The sequence below is a fragment of the Typopeltis vanoorti genome, chromosome 20, assembly GCF_054136105.1.
Source record: "Typopeltis vanoorti isolate ZY-2024b chromosome 20, IOZ_Tvanoo_1.0, whole genome shotgun sequence".
In the NCBI taxonomy this organism is placed as follows: domain Eukaryota; kingdom Metazoa; phylum Arthropoda; class Arachnida; order Uropygi; family Thelyphonidae; genus Typopeltis; species Typopeltis vanoorti.
In genome coordinates this window covers 9,717,789-9,736,697 of record NC_143568.1, presented here as the reverse complement: position 1 = coordinate 9,736,697, position 18,909 = coordinate 9,717,789, and the positions used below count along the sequence as shown (strand labels likewise).

The 18,909-nt window shown below is 38.8% G+C and overlaps 1 protein-coding gene across 2 annotated transcripts in view; it reads right to left on the bottom strand.

The window, feature by feature from the left end:
• The window catches only part of LOC150095222 (transforming growth factor-beta-induced protein ig-h3-like), a 163,698-nt gene that overhangs the window by 63,564 nt on the left and 81,225 nt on the right, over window positions 1–18,909 (bottom strand). For both annotated transcript variants that reach the window (XM_090410806.1, XM_090410807.1), the window contains exon 7: window positions 12,208–12,358. In XM_090410806.1, coding sequence (XP_090266932.1) covers window positions 12,208–12,358 — 151 coding nt within the window. The remainder of the gene's footprint in view (window positions 1–12,207; window positions 12,359–18,909) is intronic.

Below are 18,909 nucleotides of genomic sequence, written 5' to 3'. Positions count from 1 at the left end.
GTACCATCTTTAGACTTGAAACATAGTTCAAGTCTAAAGATGGTACAATACCAGGACAACTCATTGTAAGGTGAGTAAAGCTCTGATCACTATTCTTAGTATTTTCCCATAATGTAAAGCACATCTCACTAAAAGATGTATACTGCAATACATTATGGGTGGGGTCACTACCCAGACAGGTCATCATCAAATTCCTGCCATGTACCCTGTACAGGATATGATAGTACTACATGAAAAATTTACATCATTACTAACTTCCTATCTGCAATTTTTACTTGAAATCAGTCTGTTACTAGCCAAGACTCCAACATTATCAGATCTTATAGTTCTATCGTCTAAGGCACTTTGTACTGTATCAATCCACCTATATCTTGATCTTCCTCAGAGTCGTTTTCTTGCCAACCTGGCAGAGAACACTTGTTTTGCTAATCTTTCCTCACCCATTCTGTTTAAGTGACCATACCACCTGAGATTAGCTCTGCTCATGCATTCCTAGATGCTGACAATGTCAAGTTCTTTCCTAATATCCTCATTTTTAATATGATATTGCCATTGATACCATCTGTTCACGCCTCTAATCTTTCTCAGGACTCTCATATCTGCAGTCTCTAGTCTATGGTCAAGTGTTTTACTACTGACCCAGCTCTCAGATCCATAAGTTAAAACTGGTTGAACCCTGTCTTGTATATAGCTAATTTAGTGTTCCGACTAATTTCTCTCTTATTCCATATGAATTTATTCAATTGACTTCCTACCATACCAGCTTTGTTGATTCTGTTGTCTATTTCCATATTAAATTTACCATCTTCACTAAAAATAGTGCCTAAGTAGCTGAAATGTTTTACTTGTTCCACAGGTTCTCTGTTCACAACGCAGTAGATATTTTCAGCGATTCTTTCTGTTTTCATTGTCTTTGTCTTTTTATTGCTGACCTTCATACCATATCTATTAAACAGTTATTGAATTTAGGCAGGGAATCTTGCAGACTTGTAGTGGATTTATTTTATTATTATTATTGTTCTGGGCAACTCCAAGGAGTCAACAGACTCATCAAGGGAGGCCCTAACATCATGTCAAGAACAACTATTCGACATTGACACAGTATCTATCATACCTTGCCTTGAACTCATTCACAGTCATAGCACCCACAGACTCTGGAAGCTTATTCCACTCATTCACCACTCTCCAAGTAAAAAACCTAGCTCTAACACCCTTGTCAACCACGCTCTTGCCCAGCTTACATGCATGGCCCCTAGTCCTCCCACCACCAGTCATATTTTCAAAAATATCTTCTGGATCAATCTTATAGAAACCCTTCAGTAATTTGAATCTCTCAATCATATCACCCCTCCTTCGCCTATCGTCCAATCTCTGCAACCCACAAATCTTCAACCTATTCTCATAAGGTTCATTCCACAGACCTGATATCATCTTGGTCACTCATCTCTGGATCCTCTCCACTTCCTCCCCATTACGAAGAAACCCTGGTGCCCATAACTGGGCACAGTAGTCCAGATGGGGTCTTATCAAGGCTCGATACAGAGGAACAACAACTTGTTTGTCTCTGCATGTTAAAGTATTTTTCAGAAGCCAAGTGATTTGATGAGCTGATTTAGTCACTTTTGCAATGTGCCCCCTAAACTTCAATTCCCTATCCACCAACACTCCCAAATCGCTGGCCTCAATCTCCTGGAGTACGGTTCCACCAATGCGATATACTGCTGCTATTCTTTTCACCCCAAAGTGCATAACCTTACACTTTGCCACATTAAATTGACATCCATTTTTCCTAGCCCAGTCCTCCAAACTATCCAAATCATCCTGTAAAATTTTGACATCCTGTGCACTCACAATTGCTCTACCCAACTTTGCATCATCAGCAAACAAGTGAACACTTCTTCTCAAATCCTTTCCTATATCATTGATGAACAAATTGAAAAGCAGTGGTCCAAGAACAGAGCCCTGCGGCACACCACTAGTACCAAGCCATCTTTTAGACTCCACTCCTGAATAAACCACTCTCTGGTATCTCTCCTTCAACCACCCTCCTATCCATCTCACCAACCCTATATCTATCCCCATCTGCTCCAGTGTACTGATTAGGGTTCCATGTTGTATCCTGTCAAAGGCCTTGGAAAGGTCCAGTAGTATCACTGTAAACCCATTACCCCTATCCAGTTCAGCCATCACTGTGTTATAAAATGTGAGCAAGTTACTGAGGCATGATCTACCTTCACAAAACCATGTTGTCCCCCATACAATATCCCATTTTCATCTATCCAATCCTGTATTCTTTTCTTGACTAATTTCTCTAAGACCTTGACAATGATTCCTGATATGCTAATCGGTCGGTAATTTACAACAGCAGTCTTGGAACCACCTTTATGCAGTGGAACTATTTTCCCCTCTTCCCCCCCCTCGGGACTAACCCAAACCTGAGACTCAAATTAAACAAAATGGTCAAGGGTACTAACAATTCTTTAGCTGCTTCTCGTAGGACACAAGCTGGTATACCATCCAATCCCACGGATGTATTAACATTGAGGTTATGCAATAGACTACTCACCTCCACTTCATTCACCACAATTCCCGTATAATCTACTGGTTTATTCGTTTCTGCAATGTCACCACCTGGTTGATATATACTTGCAAAGTGCTCACTCAGTAACTCAACTATATCAACTGATTCATTTACCTCCCTACCATCGGCATTCTTTAAAATCATTCTGCCATGTACATTTTTCCTTTTACTTGCTACATATCTAAAAAACTGTTTGGGATTCTCTTTAGCCTGCATGGCCAATGTTCGTAATCCTTTTTTGCTTTTCTTACCACACTCGTTACCCTTCTGGCCTGCACTTTATACCATTCATGTGCCTGCCGGTCACCTTTCTCCTTAAATTCCCTCCATAGTTGTTTCTTTTTTTTGCAGCTGAAGCTTAATGGTGTTATTCATCCATTTAACCCCTACTTGATTTATTATTCGGACTCTAGGTTTACAGTCAACCACTGCTTCATGCAAACACTTCTTAACTACCTCCCATGCACTATCAACTTCTAGTCCTTGCAGTTGTACATGCCATGGCACTGAACCAATCAAACTCCTAAGCTTGTCATATTTTCCAGCCCGATAATTCCACATGTACCCTGTCTTAATTGAAAATTCCACACCTTTAGCCACCTCCCAAGTCAAGACCCTATGATCACTCTCACCAATTGGTGAGAATGTGGTCATATTTGTTAAAGCCAAATCCTCAGATGTAATTACTAGGTCAAGCACTCTCTGACCCCTAGTATTTTCCATTACATGCTGTTGCAGATAGTTATCCCTTAATAACCGCATAAAATCCAATTCCTTCCTCCCGTGTGTCCTCTCCTCACTCCAATCAATGCGACCATAGTTGAAATCTTCCATAATAATTACCCTCCTTCCACTCATTTCTTCTATTTGCTTGTGAATACTGTCACCACCATCTTTTCCATCACCTGGTCTATAGCAGCACCCAATTGTGTATTTAGTTCTGCTAGCCACAATCTCACACCAAATGGCTTCAAATGTGCTCTTTTCTCTATCCTGCAATTCAACTTCTATTCTCCTTGGCTGTAGCTCATCAGCTATCATCAACAATACTCCTCCCCCATTTTATTCTCCCTGTCATTCCTGAACACAGTATATCCATCACATTCAATCCCACTAGCTATATCATCTACAGTTAGCCATGATTCACTAATACCAATAACCTGTGGTCTGGAAGTGCCAACCATGGCCAAAAACTCTTCCTTCGTGTTCCTAATACTCCTAGCATTAGTGTACATGAATTTAAGATTCTCATTAGCCCCAACCCTACCTTGATGCCTTATATTAACCATCCCACTCTGATTTGTTGTCATTATTCGCTCTGGCATATTATATTCATTCATACATTCAACTTCCTCCCTAAGGACTGTATATCTACCCTGTCCCCTTAATAAATCTAGTTTCCCTGAATTTGGACATCCATTACATTCAGCAACTTTCTCAAGTTGACTTTCTCAAGTTTCCTTACACCGTAAAAATTCAAATGCAAGCCATCCATCTTATATAGATCCTTTCGCCCATCGAACTCGCTCCACACATCCACAAATTCCACACCACTCGTCATACATAACCCACGCATAGTCATTCGCAATTATGGCCCTCCTTTTAAACATTTCACTATCATACCGTGGCAAAAGACTAATCATTCTAACTCTCTCATTCTTTTCTTTTGCTACCTCAAACAATTCATTCAGGTCTTCTACCATTTCCATTTTATCTCCTTTCAAATCATTCGTACGTGCCACAACAATCATTTCTTTCACCCTTTCCTTTTGCTCTCTAATAGACTCAGTTACATCCTTTATGGTCGCACCAGGTTGGTACGATTTTGTCAAATCCTCTACTAACACCCCTTGTACTAACGAGTCTCCATACAGCACTCTATCCTTCATTTTGTTCATGTTCACACTCATACGCCTATTTTTCCTATCATCCTTTTTCCTATCACATTTAGAAGATAACACCATCCGCATAAAGCAAAGAGCTGACATTAACATCTCGAATTTTGATATCAAGTTTAACACCACCTTCCTTCATAATATGATCCATATAGATAATGAATAAAAGAGGGGATAATGTACATCCTTGCCTCACACCAGATTTAACATTAAACCATCTTCCTGTATTTCCTTCACTTCTAACTGCTGACTTACAACTCAAATAAAGTCTAAGTATTGCTTGATATAATGCCACATTGACACCATATAACTGTAGCGTATTGAATAGCTTCTCTCTTGGCACCTTCTCATATGCCTTTTCCAGATCGAAAAAACTTAAATACAGATCTTTATTATATTCCCATGCTTTCTCAACTATTTGTCGTAAAGTGAAGATCTGATCCTGACAGCCTCTATTTGGTCTGAATCCAGCTTGTTCTTCACCAAGCTTTTCTTCCACAATTCTTCTCAACCGTTTCTCAATTATACTTGCATAAATCTTATTTCCCTACTGAATGTGCCTGCAAGGAACACTCAATATGGAAATGCCTCTGTAATTATCACATTCAGTTTTATTTCCCTTTTTATATATGGGTACTATGAGAGCTCTACTCCAATCATCGGGAATTTATCCCTCTGTCCAAGCCTTCTGACCTATGCAGTGCAGCCACTGTAAGACTTTTATACCACCATACTTGCATTTCTTGTCAAATATCATCTACTCCTGCTGCCTTTCTACATTTCAAGCCTTTGATGGAAGTATGGATATGTATTCCTGACTGTATGCCTTTTGAGCGTTTTTTTTTTTTTTTTTACCACTGTGCTATCACTGCTGGTTTCATTTAGCAATTTTCCGAAGTAATTACTCCATACTTCAATGATATCTCTTTCTCCTGTTTTCATGTCACCTTTATCAACTCTAACTTCTTTTACAGTACTCTTTCCTCCATTCCTAAGCTTCTTCAACAACCTCTAGAATATTTTGCCACCTTCTTGATATTTATTTTCTATGTTTGTGCCAAAGTCCTCCCATGACTTTTGTTCAGCTAGTTTTACACAGTGTTTAGCTTTCTTACATTTGTCTCTGTATTCTCTAAGAGCATATGCTGACTTATTTGCCAGGAACATTTGATATGCTTTCTTCTTTTCCTTCACTGCCTCTTTAACTTCCTGTGGTCCACCATGGAGTTCTAATTTTTCTATCCCTGCAGATAACCTGACCACATGCCTCTCTGGCTGAATCAATCAGGGTTTTCTTCAAGGCTTGCCACTGAATCTCCAAGGTTTGGTTTCTGCTCTCAAACTCTTTCATTTTTTCTTCAATAATCTTTGTGTATTTTAGTCTACAGTTCACATTGGAGAGCTGCTCAATTTTTATTCACTTTAAAACTTTCTTACGTTATTATTTTCAATATGAAATTCAATTTTATCCTGCTCAAGACTAAATAGTGATTACTTCCAATTTCAAATCTTCTGTACACTCTGTTGTCCTACACCAGGGAGAAAACATCACTATCAACAATAACATAGCCAATGAGACTTTTCTTATTCCTTCCCTCTTCACTCCATGTGAATTTGTGCACATTTTTATGTTGAAACATGGTGTTTAGTAAGTCCACGTCCTGAGCAAAAATCCAACAGTTATTTGCCATTATTATTAGCTTTGCTCTTTTCTCCAAATTTTCCCAAAATATTTTTGCATGTCTGACAATCATTTCCTACTCGGCTATTTAGATCCCCAACAAGGACCAACTTTTCCTTTTTCATTGTGTCAGTTGCTTTCTCTAAAGCCTCAAAAAACTCCTCCACTTCTAACTTAGTAGAACCTTCTGTGGGACCATAGGCACAAATAAGTTTCATTGTCCAGTTTCTCATTCTGATATTTGCTCACATCACTCTACTTGAGCCTGCCTGCCATTCAAGAAGATTAGTCTCGTATTTAATGTTGAATAGTATGCCTACTCTACTTTTCCTTGATTGTCATTGCCTGAATATAACATTTCGTATTTATTGCTCAGAAAGATCTCACCAGTTTTTGTCTTTTTTGTTTCAGTCAACCCTATTATGTCGATCTGGTACTTATCTAATTCCTCAGCTTGCTCCATTTCTTTGCCATTCAGGCTTCTTATGTTGATAGTACTGATCTTTAACTTTGGTGATGTTGAGTCGGAATGCCTTTTCAGAATCTGTTCGAGTAGCTGACTTTTCACTGTTCACCCTGGTAAAAACAACAGGGGCCTTGTTTAACTGGGTGACGCCCCAGCCAGCATGAAATTTTGTCATGTTGTACCATCATTTTGTTTTTTGGTTAAGCCAGTAAGAATACAATTGGGTCAGCTAAATCCCAAATTGCCAGCCCATCCTTCTTCGTTCAGTATCCAGGTAGATACCCAACAGGGTGCACCACGAGAAGGTGAGGATTGGACATTAGGTCAGAAGCCCTAGTCGGTTCTCAGCATTCCTTTAAAGGCTATGTGGAGGTGTCCTCTCAGTTATACAGCTTTGACCCTTAAGCACCCCACACACACACACACACACACACACACACACACACACACAGGTATCCCTTGATTAACAAGATTAATCAATCCCTCGATGCTACCACGTATATCAAAATTGTGTTAATCAAATATAATAATCAATGGTAAAAATTACAATTCGTCCATGATTGATTACTGTATTAATAATTCATTTATATGGTACTCTTTTAGGAAAGATAAAAAATAAATACGAAGTAAATGTTTAATAAATGTTTGTTACCTACATTAGTTATTGCAATTTTTTTATCAAAAAAGCTATTAAGAGTCATTAGAACAGTTTCAGTTTTTTCTTATCCGCATAAATTCTACGATAAAGTAATTGACTTTCTGGACCTCGGCAAGGAAGTATTCTTCAATTAACATCTGGATCCACATCCATTACTTGCTGCTTATGCGATTCTAAACTGCAAAATATTCCATACAGTTCTTTGACTGTTATCTTCTTTGGAACCTCATCTTCGCACTCCATCTGTTCGTTGTCTTCATATGTACGTTGTTGTTCAATTTCAAGAAGATCGTTGTCATTGAAATTTTTTGAATTTTAATCCAATAATCATTACCATCTTCTGCATTAACACCATCAAAACTAAGGTCTTCACCAATTGCAACAATTTCTTCAATCATGTTGTTCACAAGATTTTGAGAACTATCTAAGTCATTAGCACGTTCTGGCAAAAGGTTTTTCCAAACAGCTTTCGTGCAGCTAGAAGACACTTGCTCCCACGAGTCATGAATGTTTTCAATTGCGTGTTTAATGTTAAAATTTTTCCAAAATTCTTGGAGCGTAATCACATCTTCTCCCATTGTTGTTTCTACTGCCTTTGAGAATGTCTTTTTAAGAAAATAGGTTTTGAAAGTTGCAATGATGCCAAAGTCCATGGGTTGTAGCAATGATATATTTGGTGGAAAAAATAAAACTTTAACATTCTCACACAGATAATTAAGAGAATTTAGATGACCAGTTGCGTTATCTAAAAGCAACGTTCTGCTGTATTTAAAAAATACAGCAGAACAGTTGGAGCTTGCAATATACCCACCCTTAATGCTTAATGGGAGGAATGACGTCATAATGTTCATGACTTTCTTTCCCTTGGTCAAGAAGCACTCCTCACCCCAAGGCTTGCATGTTTCTGCATGGTAAAAAAAAAAAAAAAAAAAAAAAAAAAAAAAAAAAAAATCAGCTAACGCTTTTTTATTCCCGTATACGGGAGTAGGCGAGGCCATTTTAACCCTATCTAACTTTTGGAGACTGAGTGGGCAGTTCAATCTCCACTGGTACCAATCAGAGATAGATGGCCTAAGGCTATCACTAATTAAGCGGTACACAGTGAAGAGAGACGGCTGAAATGTGCCGCCATCTCGTGGTCCCTAACTCTAACACAATATATTTTAATGTCTTGTTGTCAATTAAAACTCTTGCTGCATATATAAAGGGATTGTTGTAATTAATTTTACTGTGAAGCCTGTGTAGCTCAGTGGATGTGGTGTTTGCCAACCACGGCACTTGGCCGCACGAAGGAAGACTTGGTTTCAAGTCTAGTCGGCGACTAGAGGAAATTTTTCTAAGCCTTTTTTCGACCGGTTCCCGAGTTAGTCGATCTCTGGCACAGGCAAGCAGGTTTTTCCTCCCGGAAACTCGGGTTTTTCGTCCTGTAACCTCAAGAAAATCGACCGTAGAACCCACATTATTTCAGACATTAAATATATTGTGTTAGGGTTAGGGACCACGAGATGGCAGCACATTTGAGCCGTCTCTCTTCACTGAGTACCGCTTAATTAGTGATAGCCTTGGGCCATCTATCTCTGATTAGTACCAGTGGAGATTGAACTGCCCACTCAGTCTCCAAAAGTTAGATAGGGCTAAATGGCCTCGCCTACTCCCCGTATATGGGAATAAAAAGGCGTTAGCTGATTTTTTTTTTTTTTTCACTGTGTTAATCAAATCCAGCGTTAAGCAAAATCACGTTAAGCTAGGGACACCTGTATATATATATATATATATATATATATATATATATATATATATATATATATATATATATATATATATATTATTATTATTATTCAGGCCGCCATGGAGTCAAAAGACTAATCATGGGAGGTCCTTCCTAAGAAACACAAAGTCTATCAAGACTCATCGAGGGGAGGTCCCCCCCCCCCCAAGAAACACAAAGTCTACCATACCACTCCTTGAACTCATTGACCGTTCTTGCTCTCACCACTCCATCAGGCAATGCATTCCATGGTTCAGCCACCCTCCATGCAAAGAAACCACTCCTCATCCTCTTGCTCACAGTTTCCTTTCATAACTTACAGGGATGGCCTCTTGTCATTACTCCTTCCTGTTGTTCAACCAAGCGAAAGAACTCCCCAGTGTCAACCCTGTAACCACCTCTCAACAGTTTAAAAGTCTCAATCATATCACCTCTCCTTCTTCTATCCACCAAACTCTGCAGTCCACATTCCCTCAGCCAATCCTCATAACTATCATTGTACAGTCCTGAAACCATCTTTGTTATCTGCCTTTGTACCCTTTCCACAGTTAATTTATCCCCTTCAAATCCTGGGTAGCAAATCTGAGAACAATCGTCCAAGTGTGGTCTGATCAGGGTCTTATACAATGGAATGATAACTGTTTTATCTCTGCAGGTCAGTGTCCTTCTCATTATTGCAGCAATCCTCTGTGTTACCTTCACCACCTTTGCAATATGTCCCTAAATTTCAGGTTTCTATCAATCATCAACCCCAGATCTCTTGTCTTCCCTACTTCCTCCAATATAACTCCTCCCATAGAGTATGCAGTGTCCCATTGATGTTTCCCAAACTGCAAGACCTTACATTTTGCTGCATTAAACCGACACCCCCAGTCATTTGCACATCTAGCTTATTCAAATCCTCTTGCAGGGCTACCACATCTGCACTATTACTAATAATCCTTCCCAGCTTCACATCATCTGCAAACAACTGAATATCCCCTTGCAATCCACTGACAACGTCATTGATATAAAGGTTAAATAATATAGGTCCCAGTACTGAGCCCTGTGGGACCCCACTTGTAACCCTCTGCTTCTTTGAAACTGCCCCACCATACACAATTCTCTGATACCTATTGGACAGATTATCCTGAATCCAGTTGACCAGTCTGACATCCAGACCCATGTGCTGCAACTTAAATATCAGCTTATCATGTGGCACCCTGTCAAATGCCTTCGCTAAGTCTAAGAAAATGGCAGTATATGCCATTTTCTTAGACTCATGGGAGATCCTTCCTAAGAAACACAAAGTCTATCAAGACTCATCGAGGGGAAGGCAGTATATGCCTTTCTCTCATCTGATGATCTTGTAACTTTATCATAAAAGGCTAGCATATTACTAAAACAAGAGCATCCCTTCACAAATCCATGTTGACTCTCACAGATAACATTACCCTCATCTACCCAGTGCTGTATATGGTCCTTCACTACTTTCTCCAAGATCTTACTAACTACTGATGACACACAAACTGGTCTATAATTAGACACTTCCAGTCTGCTACTGCCCTTATGCAATGGCACTATCTTACCTTCCTTCCATTCCATGAGCATCTTTCCTGCAGCCAGACTTTCATTGAAAAGCCAGGTCAAAGGCACTGTCAGTTCCCTAGCACATTCTCTCAAACTCGTGAAATACCATCCAGTCCCACAGCTTTACTGAAATCCAGAGTACTCAGTATTTGAAACATGCACTCCTCCTTTACCTCTAAACCTCGAACCTGCCCTATCCCTCTAACGTTAAAACTGACTCCTCCAGGATAAAATACTCCAATAAAGTGTTCATTGAATAATTCTACTATGTCCTCTGCATCAGTCACTCTATTCCCATTTTTATCCCACAATATCATTCTTCCACAGTCATTTCTCCTCCTACTGGCCACATACCTAAAAAATTCCCTAGGATTTTCTTTGGATCTTAGGGCTAATCTCCTCTCATATTCCAGTTTCGTCTTCCTTGCCATATTAGTCACTCTTCTGGCCTGTGTCTTATACTCTTCATGCATCTTCTCTTCACCTGTCTCCTTATATCTCTTCCACAGCCTCTTTTTCATGGATGCAATTCCTGTTTAATATATATATATAGAGAGAGAGAGAGAGAGTGTTCGGTTTTAATTCACAGAACTTAAGAGCTGTGAATTAAAACTAGCTTGACGTACAGTCAATTACTAGAATCCAGGCAGAATCATATTAAAATGAACATATTAAGAAGAAAATTGACATTGTTAGCACTTAGCACTCAGGAAAGTATAAACAGAGTATAATCTCAAGTTGTATGGTCACTTAAACAGAATAGAAAAGGTCATGTTAGCAAAAACTGGCATTTGTTGTAAGAGTAGCATAGGAAAAAATTTCAGAGGAGTATCAAGAAGAATTTTGTTATTTATGTTCTCTCAATGAGAATTTGTGCACATTTTTATATTGGAACCTGATGGGAGTAAACGACTATTCCATGTCCTGAACGGAAATTCAGGAAGTACTTACTATTATTGTTAATATTATTAGATTTACTCTTTTCTCCACATTTTTCCAAAACAAATGTTTGGTATTCATTTTCTACTCTGCTGTTTAGATTTCCAAATCGTTTCCTTTATGTCAGCTTTCTACTTTAATGCTTCAGGAAAAAAAAAACACTGACTTCTGAAATTTCTGTTTTGAATTAATTTTTTTTTATTTTATTTATAATCTCAACCAATAAAATTTACTTGAACTTTCAAATTTCATTTTCAAAGGTTTTTTTTTTTTTTTTTTTTAAACTGTCAGCAAATTTATGTTATTATTAAAAAGAAATAGTTCCTGCACTTAGTTTTTTTGTTCACTTTTGTTATAAGACAATTTAAAAAGTCTAACAATCTGAATTCATTCCTATAGAAACATTCCTAAGCCTGCAAAATGTTTATACAATGTATTAGCATTATTAGATGATGATTATTATACAAGTATCTCCATAAACTAAGAAAAAAGGAGTAGCTACACCGATCATTGATACTGAATACATATAGCCAATGCAGAAAGCATTAGTAAAAGTTACTGAAAGGAGCTACTAAGAAGCTGTTAAAAGTAGTCATGGCTGTTATCTGAATTAAGTTGAATATAGTGACATGAACAATTCACAAACTTACTTCCTTGCAAAATGGAAAACTCATCATTGCTAGTGATCAGATCCGCAATAGTTTGAGTTGGGAAGGGAAGCACTTGGTCTATGAGATGCACCACTCCATTTGTAGCATAATTATTGACTGATGTAACACGTACACAGTTTGCTGTGATAACCTGATAAAGAATATATTTTGATTTAAAGGTTCAGTAATGAATAAGAAATAAAAATAAAAAACAATTGAAAAATAGCAAGTTTCCTATAATTAGAATTTGTTACTTAGAATAGTTTGCAGAAAGGTTAATATAACCACGGTGAAGTTACAACAAATGAGGGGGCGGGGAACAAGCTGCAAGATATACCGAAAGATTACACATCTAATATAAATTTCAAGTTAGCTAATAAAGTAACTCCAACATAACATTTTTCAATAATCTTGAAGAAATGAAACAAAATTTTATCTCCAATTTTACCTGCACTATAAGAGAATAATTACAAAAAGTGACAAATGTAAAGAAATGTGTTAAGGCATGGTATGAGCAGTGTGGCATTTAGTATGAACCTCCTACAACAAAGCCTTTATTTCATGTAAGAGTATCAGATGCTATCAAAAAGAAACCAGACTAGGTTTCTTTTTGATAATCATGCAGTAATCCCACTGCTTTCACTATGCTTCAAACACTTCCTGAAAGTCTTTTTGTTGAAGTGCATCAAGCACTGTTTGAGATTCATCTTGGATCTCCTTAACAGTGTCAAACTGCTATTCTTTCAGCTTCAATTTCATTTTTGGAAACAAAAAGAAATCACAAGAGGCTAAATCTGGTGAGTAAGGAGGATGTGGGATGACCATATTGCTGTTGGCCACCAAAAACTCATGTTGGTAAGGCATTGTGGGAGAGAGCATTGTCATGGTCGAGGAGCCAGTTCTTTTGCAACAAATGTCTTCTCTCAACTGCCTTAAAGCATTGCAGTAGAATTCTGCACTGACAGTCTGACCATGTAGGACAAATTGTCAGTCAAACATCCCCTTGATGTCAAGAAAGATGATTAACATACTCTTTGTTGCACTCCTGACTTGCCTTGCCTTTTTTTTGGTCTTGGGGAATGCGGACTCTTTCACTGTGATGGCTGCTGTTTTGTCTCTGGGTATTGAAGAATAAAGAAGAATAAAGCCTTCTGAAATCCAAGTCTCATCCCCTGTGATGGATTTATTCACGTGGTGCTCCTTCTGATCGGAAGTCCAGAGACTGGGAACGAACTTGGCAGCAACTTCCTGCATCGATCTGCAAGGATGATCTGTTGCATTTTTTCAACATTTTCATGGGTTGTGCTGGTTGATGGTTGTCCTGGCTTCTCATTGTCTCCTCCACAGTGGTTCTGCCCTTCACTCACTCAAAGTGGCACTCACTCAAAGTGTTTTGAGTGAGTGCCACTCAAAACACTGAGTTTGGCTCATGGCTTTGTTTTCATATGCCCTATGAAATAATTCAAGAGTCTCTGTGGCAGATTTCACCAGTTTTATGCAAAATTTTACATTTGCCCTTTGTTTTAATTTTGTGTTCGTGGCAAAATCACAGAACGGTACAAACATGTGATAAAAATAACATGGGCTATACAAGTTTCGGTGCACAGAGCTCAATGCCACATGGCAGGCTCACTGAGCAATGTCTATGCCACTGACACCTGGCGGTATGAGAGACTGTAACTTGATCTGTAGAACTGCTGATCAGAGGATTTTAAGACTTACTAATTTTGACATGCAAGTTCAAATAAATTAAAAGAAATCTCACCTTCTGCACACTAATATCTTCCGATTAGCATGTAAGAGGTATGGAATCACACAATAGTAAATTTAATGGAAACAGTAAGCTGTAAATTTAGTGGACTCATTAAACATTTAAATGTGCATATAATTATCAAGACTCCTTTAAGAAAGTGGAGACTCATCATAGGAAGTTCATTAACCACATTCTACACACTCATCACTGCACAAAAAATACTTGCTTCTCATCAGAGGATGAGATTGTTAGAGAGATTTCACATTTTCCTCCAGTTGGTGAAAGTGATCACGAAATAATCACCTGTGTTGTGGATAGTCATATGCACTGAGAGGAAAGGATATATGTAGAATTATAAGGCTGGTGATTATGACAAGCTTACAAGACAACTTCAAGCTATAACATGGAATGAGGAGTTGAGCAGTAAGGAAATAAATGCTGCACGGGAACTTACAAAGAAATACATAACAGCATCAATGTACGAATGTATCCTAAAGGCCAAAAGGCGGAATAAGGTAGGTGTAAAATGGATGAATGTGGAGCTTAAGCATGAAATCTGGAAAAGGAAAGTACTTTGGACGAAGTACAAGATAAATAATGGTAATCAGTCACATGAAGAATATAGAGAACAAGCCAGGAGAGTGACTCAGTTAGTAAGAGAAATAAAAGTAGAGTATGAGCAAAAATTGGCAAAGCAGGCTAAGAAAAACCCTAGAGAGCTTTTTAGATATGTGGCAAGTAGAAGGAAGAATGATCATGGAAAGATGAAGTTAAGGGATGAAAGTGGTAGAATTGTAACCACTGCAGAAGACATTGTTGAGGTATTCAGTGATCAGTTTATAAGGGTGTTTCATCCTGATTGTCCGAGTGGTTACGCTCTCTGCAATAATATGTCTGGGAAAGGAGTGTCCCGCGTTCAATTCTCGTCAGCGATGTGAGGAGCTTAAGGATCTTTCTCAGATATAGCCAGTCTTGGACGTGGACTGCAGAGTTTTTCTCCCCAGTTTATCTGGAGTTTTTCCTCCCACAAAGCAGGCAAACCGCTCTTAAGAACACAGCGCTTCACAGATAGTTACACATGGTGAGCGTGGGGGTAACTACCCCACCTCGTAGTGAGTTATGAAACCCAAAAATGGGAGGCCAAGGCCCTACATGGGGCTGTAGTGCCAAATAATAAGAAGTAGTTTCATTCTGATCAGGGTGGAATCATGAGGAACTTAAGTGTAGAGGACATAGGAGAGGATAGCTTAATTGTGAGTGAGCAGGAGGTATTTGAAGAAATAAATAACCATGATGTTAATAAGGCAATAGGATTTGATGACATATCACCACGCATCTTAAGGGAATGTTCCAGGGAACTGGCAGTAGCATTGACATGCCTGTTTAATAAGAGTTTTGCAACAGCACAGGTTCCAAGGGAGTGGAAGGAGGGTAAAATTGTTCCACTGCATAAAGATGATGATAAGGCTGTAGCTTCAAATTACAAGCAGGTCTGTATATCTGGAGTTGTGGTGAAGGTCCTGGAGAGATTGGTGAAAAGTAGGATACAGAAATGGTTGATAACAGCAATATTCTCTGTGGTTATCAGCATGGGTTTGTTAAGAGGAGATCATGTTTCACTAACTTATGTACTATAACAAGGTGACAGATACCTTAGACAAGGGTGATGCATATACAATGGTACTTGGATTTTTCAAAGACTTTTGATAGACTGCCACATGACAAGCTCTTAAATAAATTGAAACAGATGGGGTTGGATAACAGACTTCTGTGTTGGATCAGTGACTGGCTGTCAGATAGGTATCAGAAAGTTGTATCAGTATCTCAAAAGAGAAAGTCACCAGTGGTGTGCCACAGGGGTCAGTTTTGGGGTCATTGTTGTTAAATTTGCATGTTAATGATATTGGGTTGGTTTTAACTAGTGATATCCAGCTGTTTGCAGATGATGCAAAACTGGGAAGAGCAATGCAGACAAGCTGATGGTAATGCCTTACAAGAGGACTTGAATAGATTGCATGCATGGGCAGGTAAATGGATCTATCAGTTCAATGTTGCCAAATGTAAGGTTTTGAGATTTGGTAAGCAACGATGGGATGCAAAGAATACACTTGGTGGGGAAAGTTTAAAAGAAGTAGAGGCGATGAAAGATCTAGGAATGATGGTGGACAAGGACACTTGAAAAAAAAAACAAGGGGCCACATTGCACAAGTTGTGAAGACATCACATTGAATAATGGCAATGATGCAGAGAATCCTGACATGCAGAAATCAAGAGGTTACGATTCCATTGTATAAAGCCTTGATCAGGCCTCATATGGATTATTGTGCACAGATTTGGTTGCCAGGTTTCATTTCATGGTGACAAGGATATGTTGAAAATGGTGCAGAGAAGATTTACAAAGGTAGTCAGTGGTCTTTGGAATATGGAGTATGAGGACAGCTTGAGAGAATGTAAGTTCCAGAGTCTCGTGAATAGGAGGAAGGGGGGAGGGAGATATGATTGAGACATATAAGCTGGTCAGGGGTTGTTATCAGGTAGACATGGGAGAGAGGAGTAGAACAAGAGTCCATTGCTGGAAACTGTATAAGGGTGGTATGAGCAAAGGAGTGAGAAGCAGGTTCTTTGCATGGAGAGTGGGTTGGTGAGTGGAATGCATTGCCTGAGTGTGTTGTGGATGTGGACACATTGAATCGGTTTAAGGTGCGATTGGATGACCATTGTATGCAATAGTGAGTACGTCCCACAATGAGTCTCTGACTCCATGGAGGTCAAATGTTAATAATAATAAAACTTCCAGAGATAGCTTCTAATAAAAAAAAAATTACAATAAATAAATAAATAAAATAATATCTGTTGGGAGCAAAGTTTGCAGTAACATTGACAGTGAAGTGGAAAAGATAAGTTTCAGTATAAATTAGGGTATTTATTTTAAATTTATAATGAATCTCACATAGGTTACGTTAAGTGTAGAGAGATTGTATTTTAAGCTTTTAGAATTCAAAGTATATTGTAGAATATCTTGTCTGTGTTCACTGTATTATATCTTTCAATTACGATGACTGCTGTACATCAATTAGTTGATATACTATCACCCAACTTGCCACCATTTAAGGACTACATTCTGCACACAGTATCCTACAAGATTTTGTAACTTGTTCATCCTGGTAAGAGATAAGAGAGCACCTGTCTGCATAAAATGTAGACAGTGGGAAGAGCTGAGTAATGTCAATATCACTATCCCTGGTTTAGCATCAGAAACAAGCCAGTGCCAGCAGAGGGATAAGAGTAGCATGATCGAGGGCAAGGATGGCAAGTGTGACATGGAAATGGATATAACATTAGGAAGTATAGTAGAGTTGGAGGATAGATAGTGTTGATTGGGTAGGTGAATGTTGAGAATGGCAGGATGCTTGGAGAGGGAGATAGGGATACGATACTAAGAGAAGTTGAAGATATAAAAAAGAGAAGTATGAAGGGGTGATTAGGATGCTAGTACAGCTAACTGATGTGAGGTAAACAAGGGCAGGAATGAGAGAGAGAGAGAGAGAGTGTTACAGGAAGGCAGGAGAGTGAGGAAAAACGAGAAGGGGGAGGGGATGGAGAGGGAGAGAAAGAGAATGCAGGTAAACAAGAAATAAACAGATCCATGAGAGGTGTGAAGCATGGAAATTCAATTTTTCATAGTGTGCAAAATAGAATGCTACAGGAAGTGCCTGCTTGGAGGAATGACAGAGTATGAGATGCAGTGTGGCAATTAAGAAAGGTTAAAATGTGGATGAGATGATAATGAAAATGGGCACAAATGACCTAAAAGGGAGCATGAATCAGAATCCAAGAGATCTGAGGTTAAATTTAGAGATTGTGCAGCAGAAAAGAAGGGAAGATTGTGAGAGGGGAAGATTGCATTATTCAGATATGATAATGCAGAGCTAAGGAGAAGGGCATTAATAATGAATGTCAAGATAGTGAGAATGTATCAAAAGAGGCATAGATTATGTGGAGTGCATCTGATGACAGAGAAGCAGCCCACCTCTCACATATAGTTAATGTAATAGTTGGGCTACATCTGATCATGGAAGAATATAGCAATCGAGAGAGGGAGAGAGAGTTGTTCTCTACACAAGTGAATGTTAGTAGTGAAACCAGAGTTGTCAGGGAGGATGGTGGCAGGGATGGCCTCTTGTAGGATTAGTCACTTGGCAGGCAGAAAAATGTTATCACAAAGTCAAATAGAGTCTGAAGGGAATAACAGATAACAGGAATGGTGAAAATGCACTGACAATTCTCTGTAAAAATGCCAGGAGTATTAGGAATAAAGGGGATGAATTGGTGGCATTGAGAGCCTCAGCATGTCCAAAGATTGCTGGAATCTGTGAATGTAGTTGACAGAAGAGGATGTCCTGACAGGAATAGAAATGGAGGGGTACAGCATATTTCAACAATAAAGGAAGAGTAAATGGAATAGTGGAATATTACTTGTAAGTGATGAACTGTGTCCTCTCAGGGTGAGAAAGGAGGGGAGGGGAATGGTACTCATGATTTTGAGAGCACATGGGGGCAGGATAGGATTTAGTGGGGGTGTTGCTAAAGGCCAGAAAACAAGGAAGACTGAGAGCAGAAGTTTAGGGCAGTTACCTTTGGAAAGAGCAAAATGAGGTGAAGATTATAGCTGCAGAAGTATAAACTGGGAAGAGGAAATATCATATAGTAAGGAGAATGGAATTTCTGGAACTTTTGGGGTCAAAACATCTTAGGAAACATGTAGCATGGAATGAGGTTTGAGTTTTGTATTTGGTACCAGCATGAGAATCTAATTTTAACTGAGATGTCATCCTTACTCCCGGCTGGAGAGACTGACCATGTGGTCTTTCCTTAGAAGGTAAGACTTGCAAAGTATCAAGGAGAAAAGAATTCATGTGGAATTATAAGGAAGTGATTCTGATTTCAGG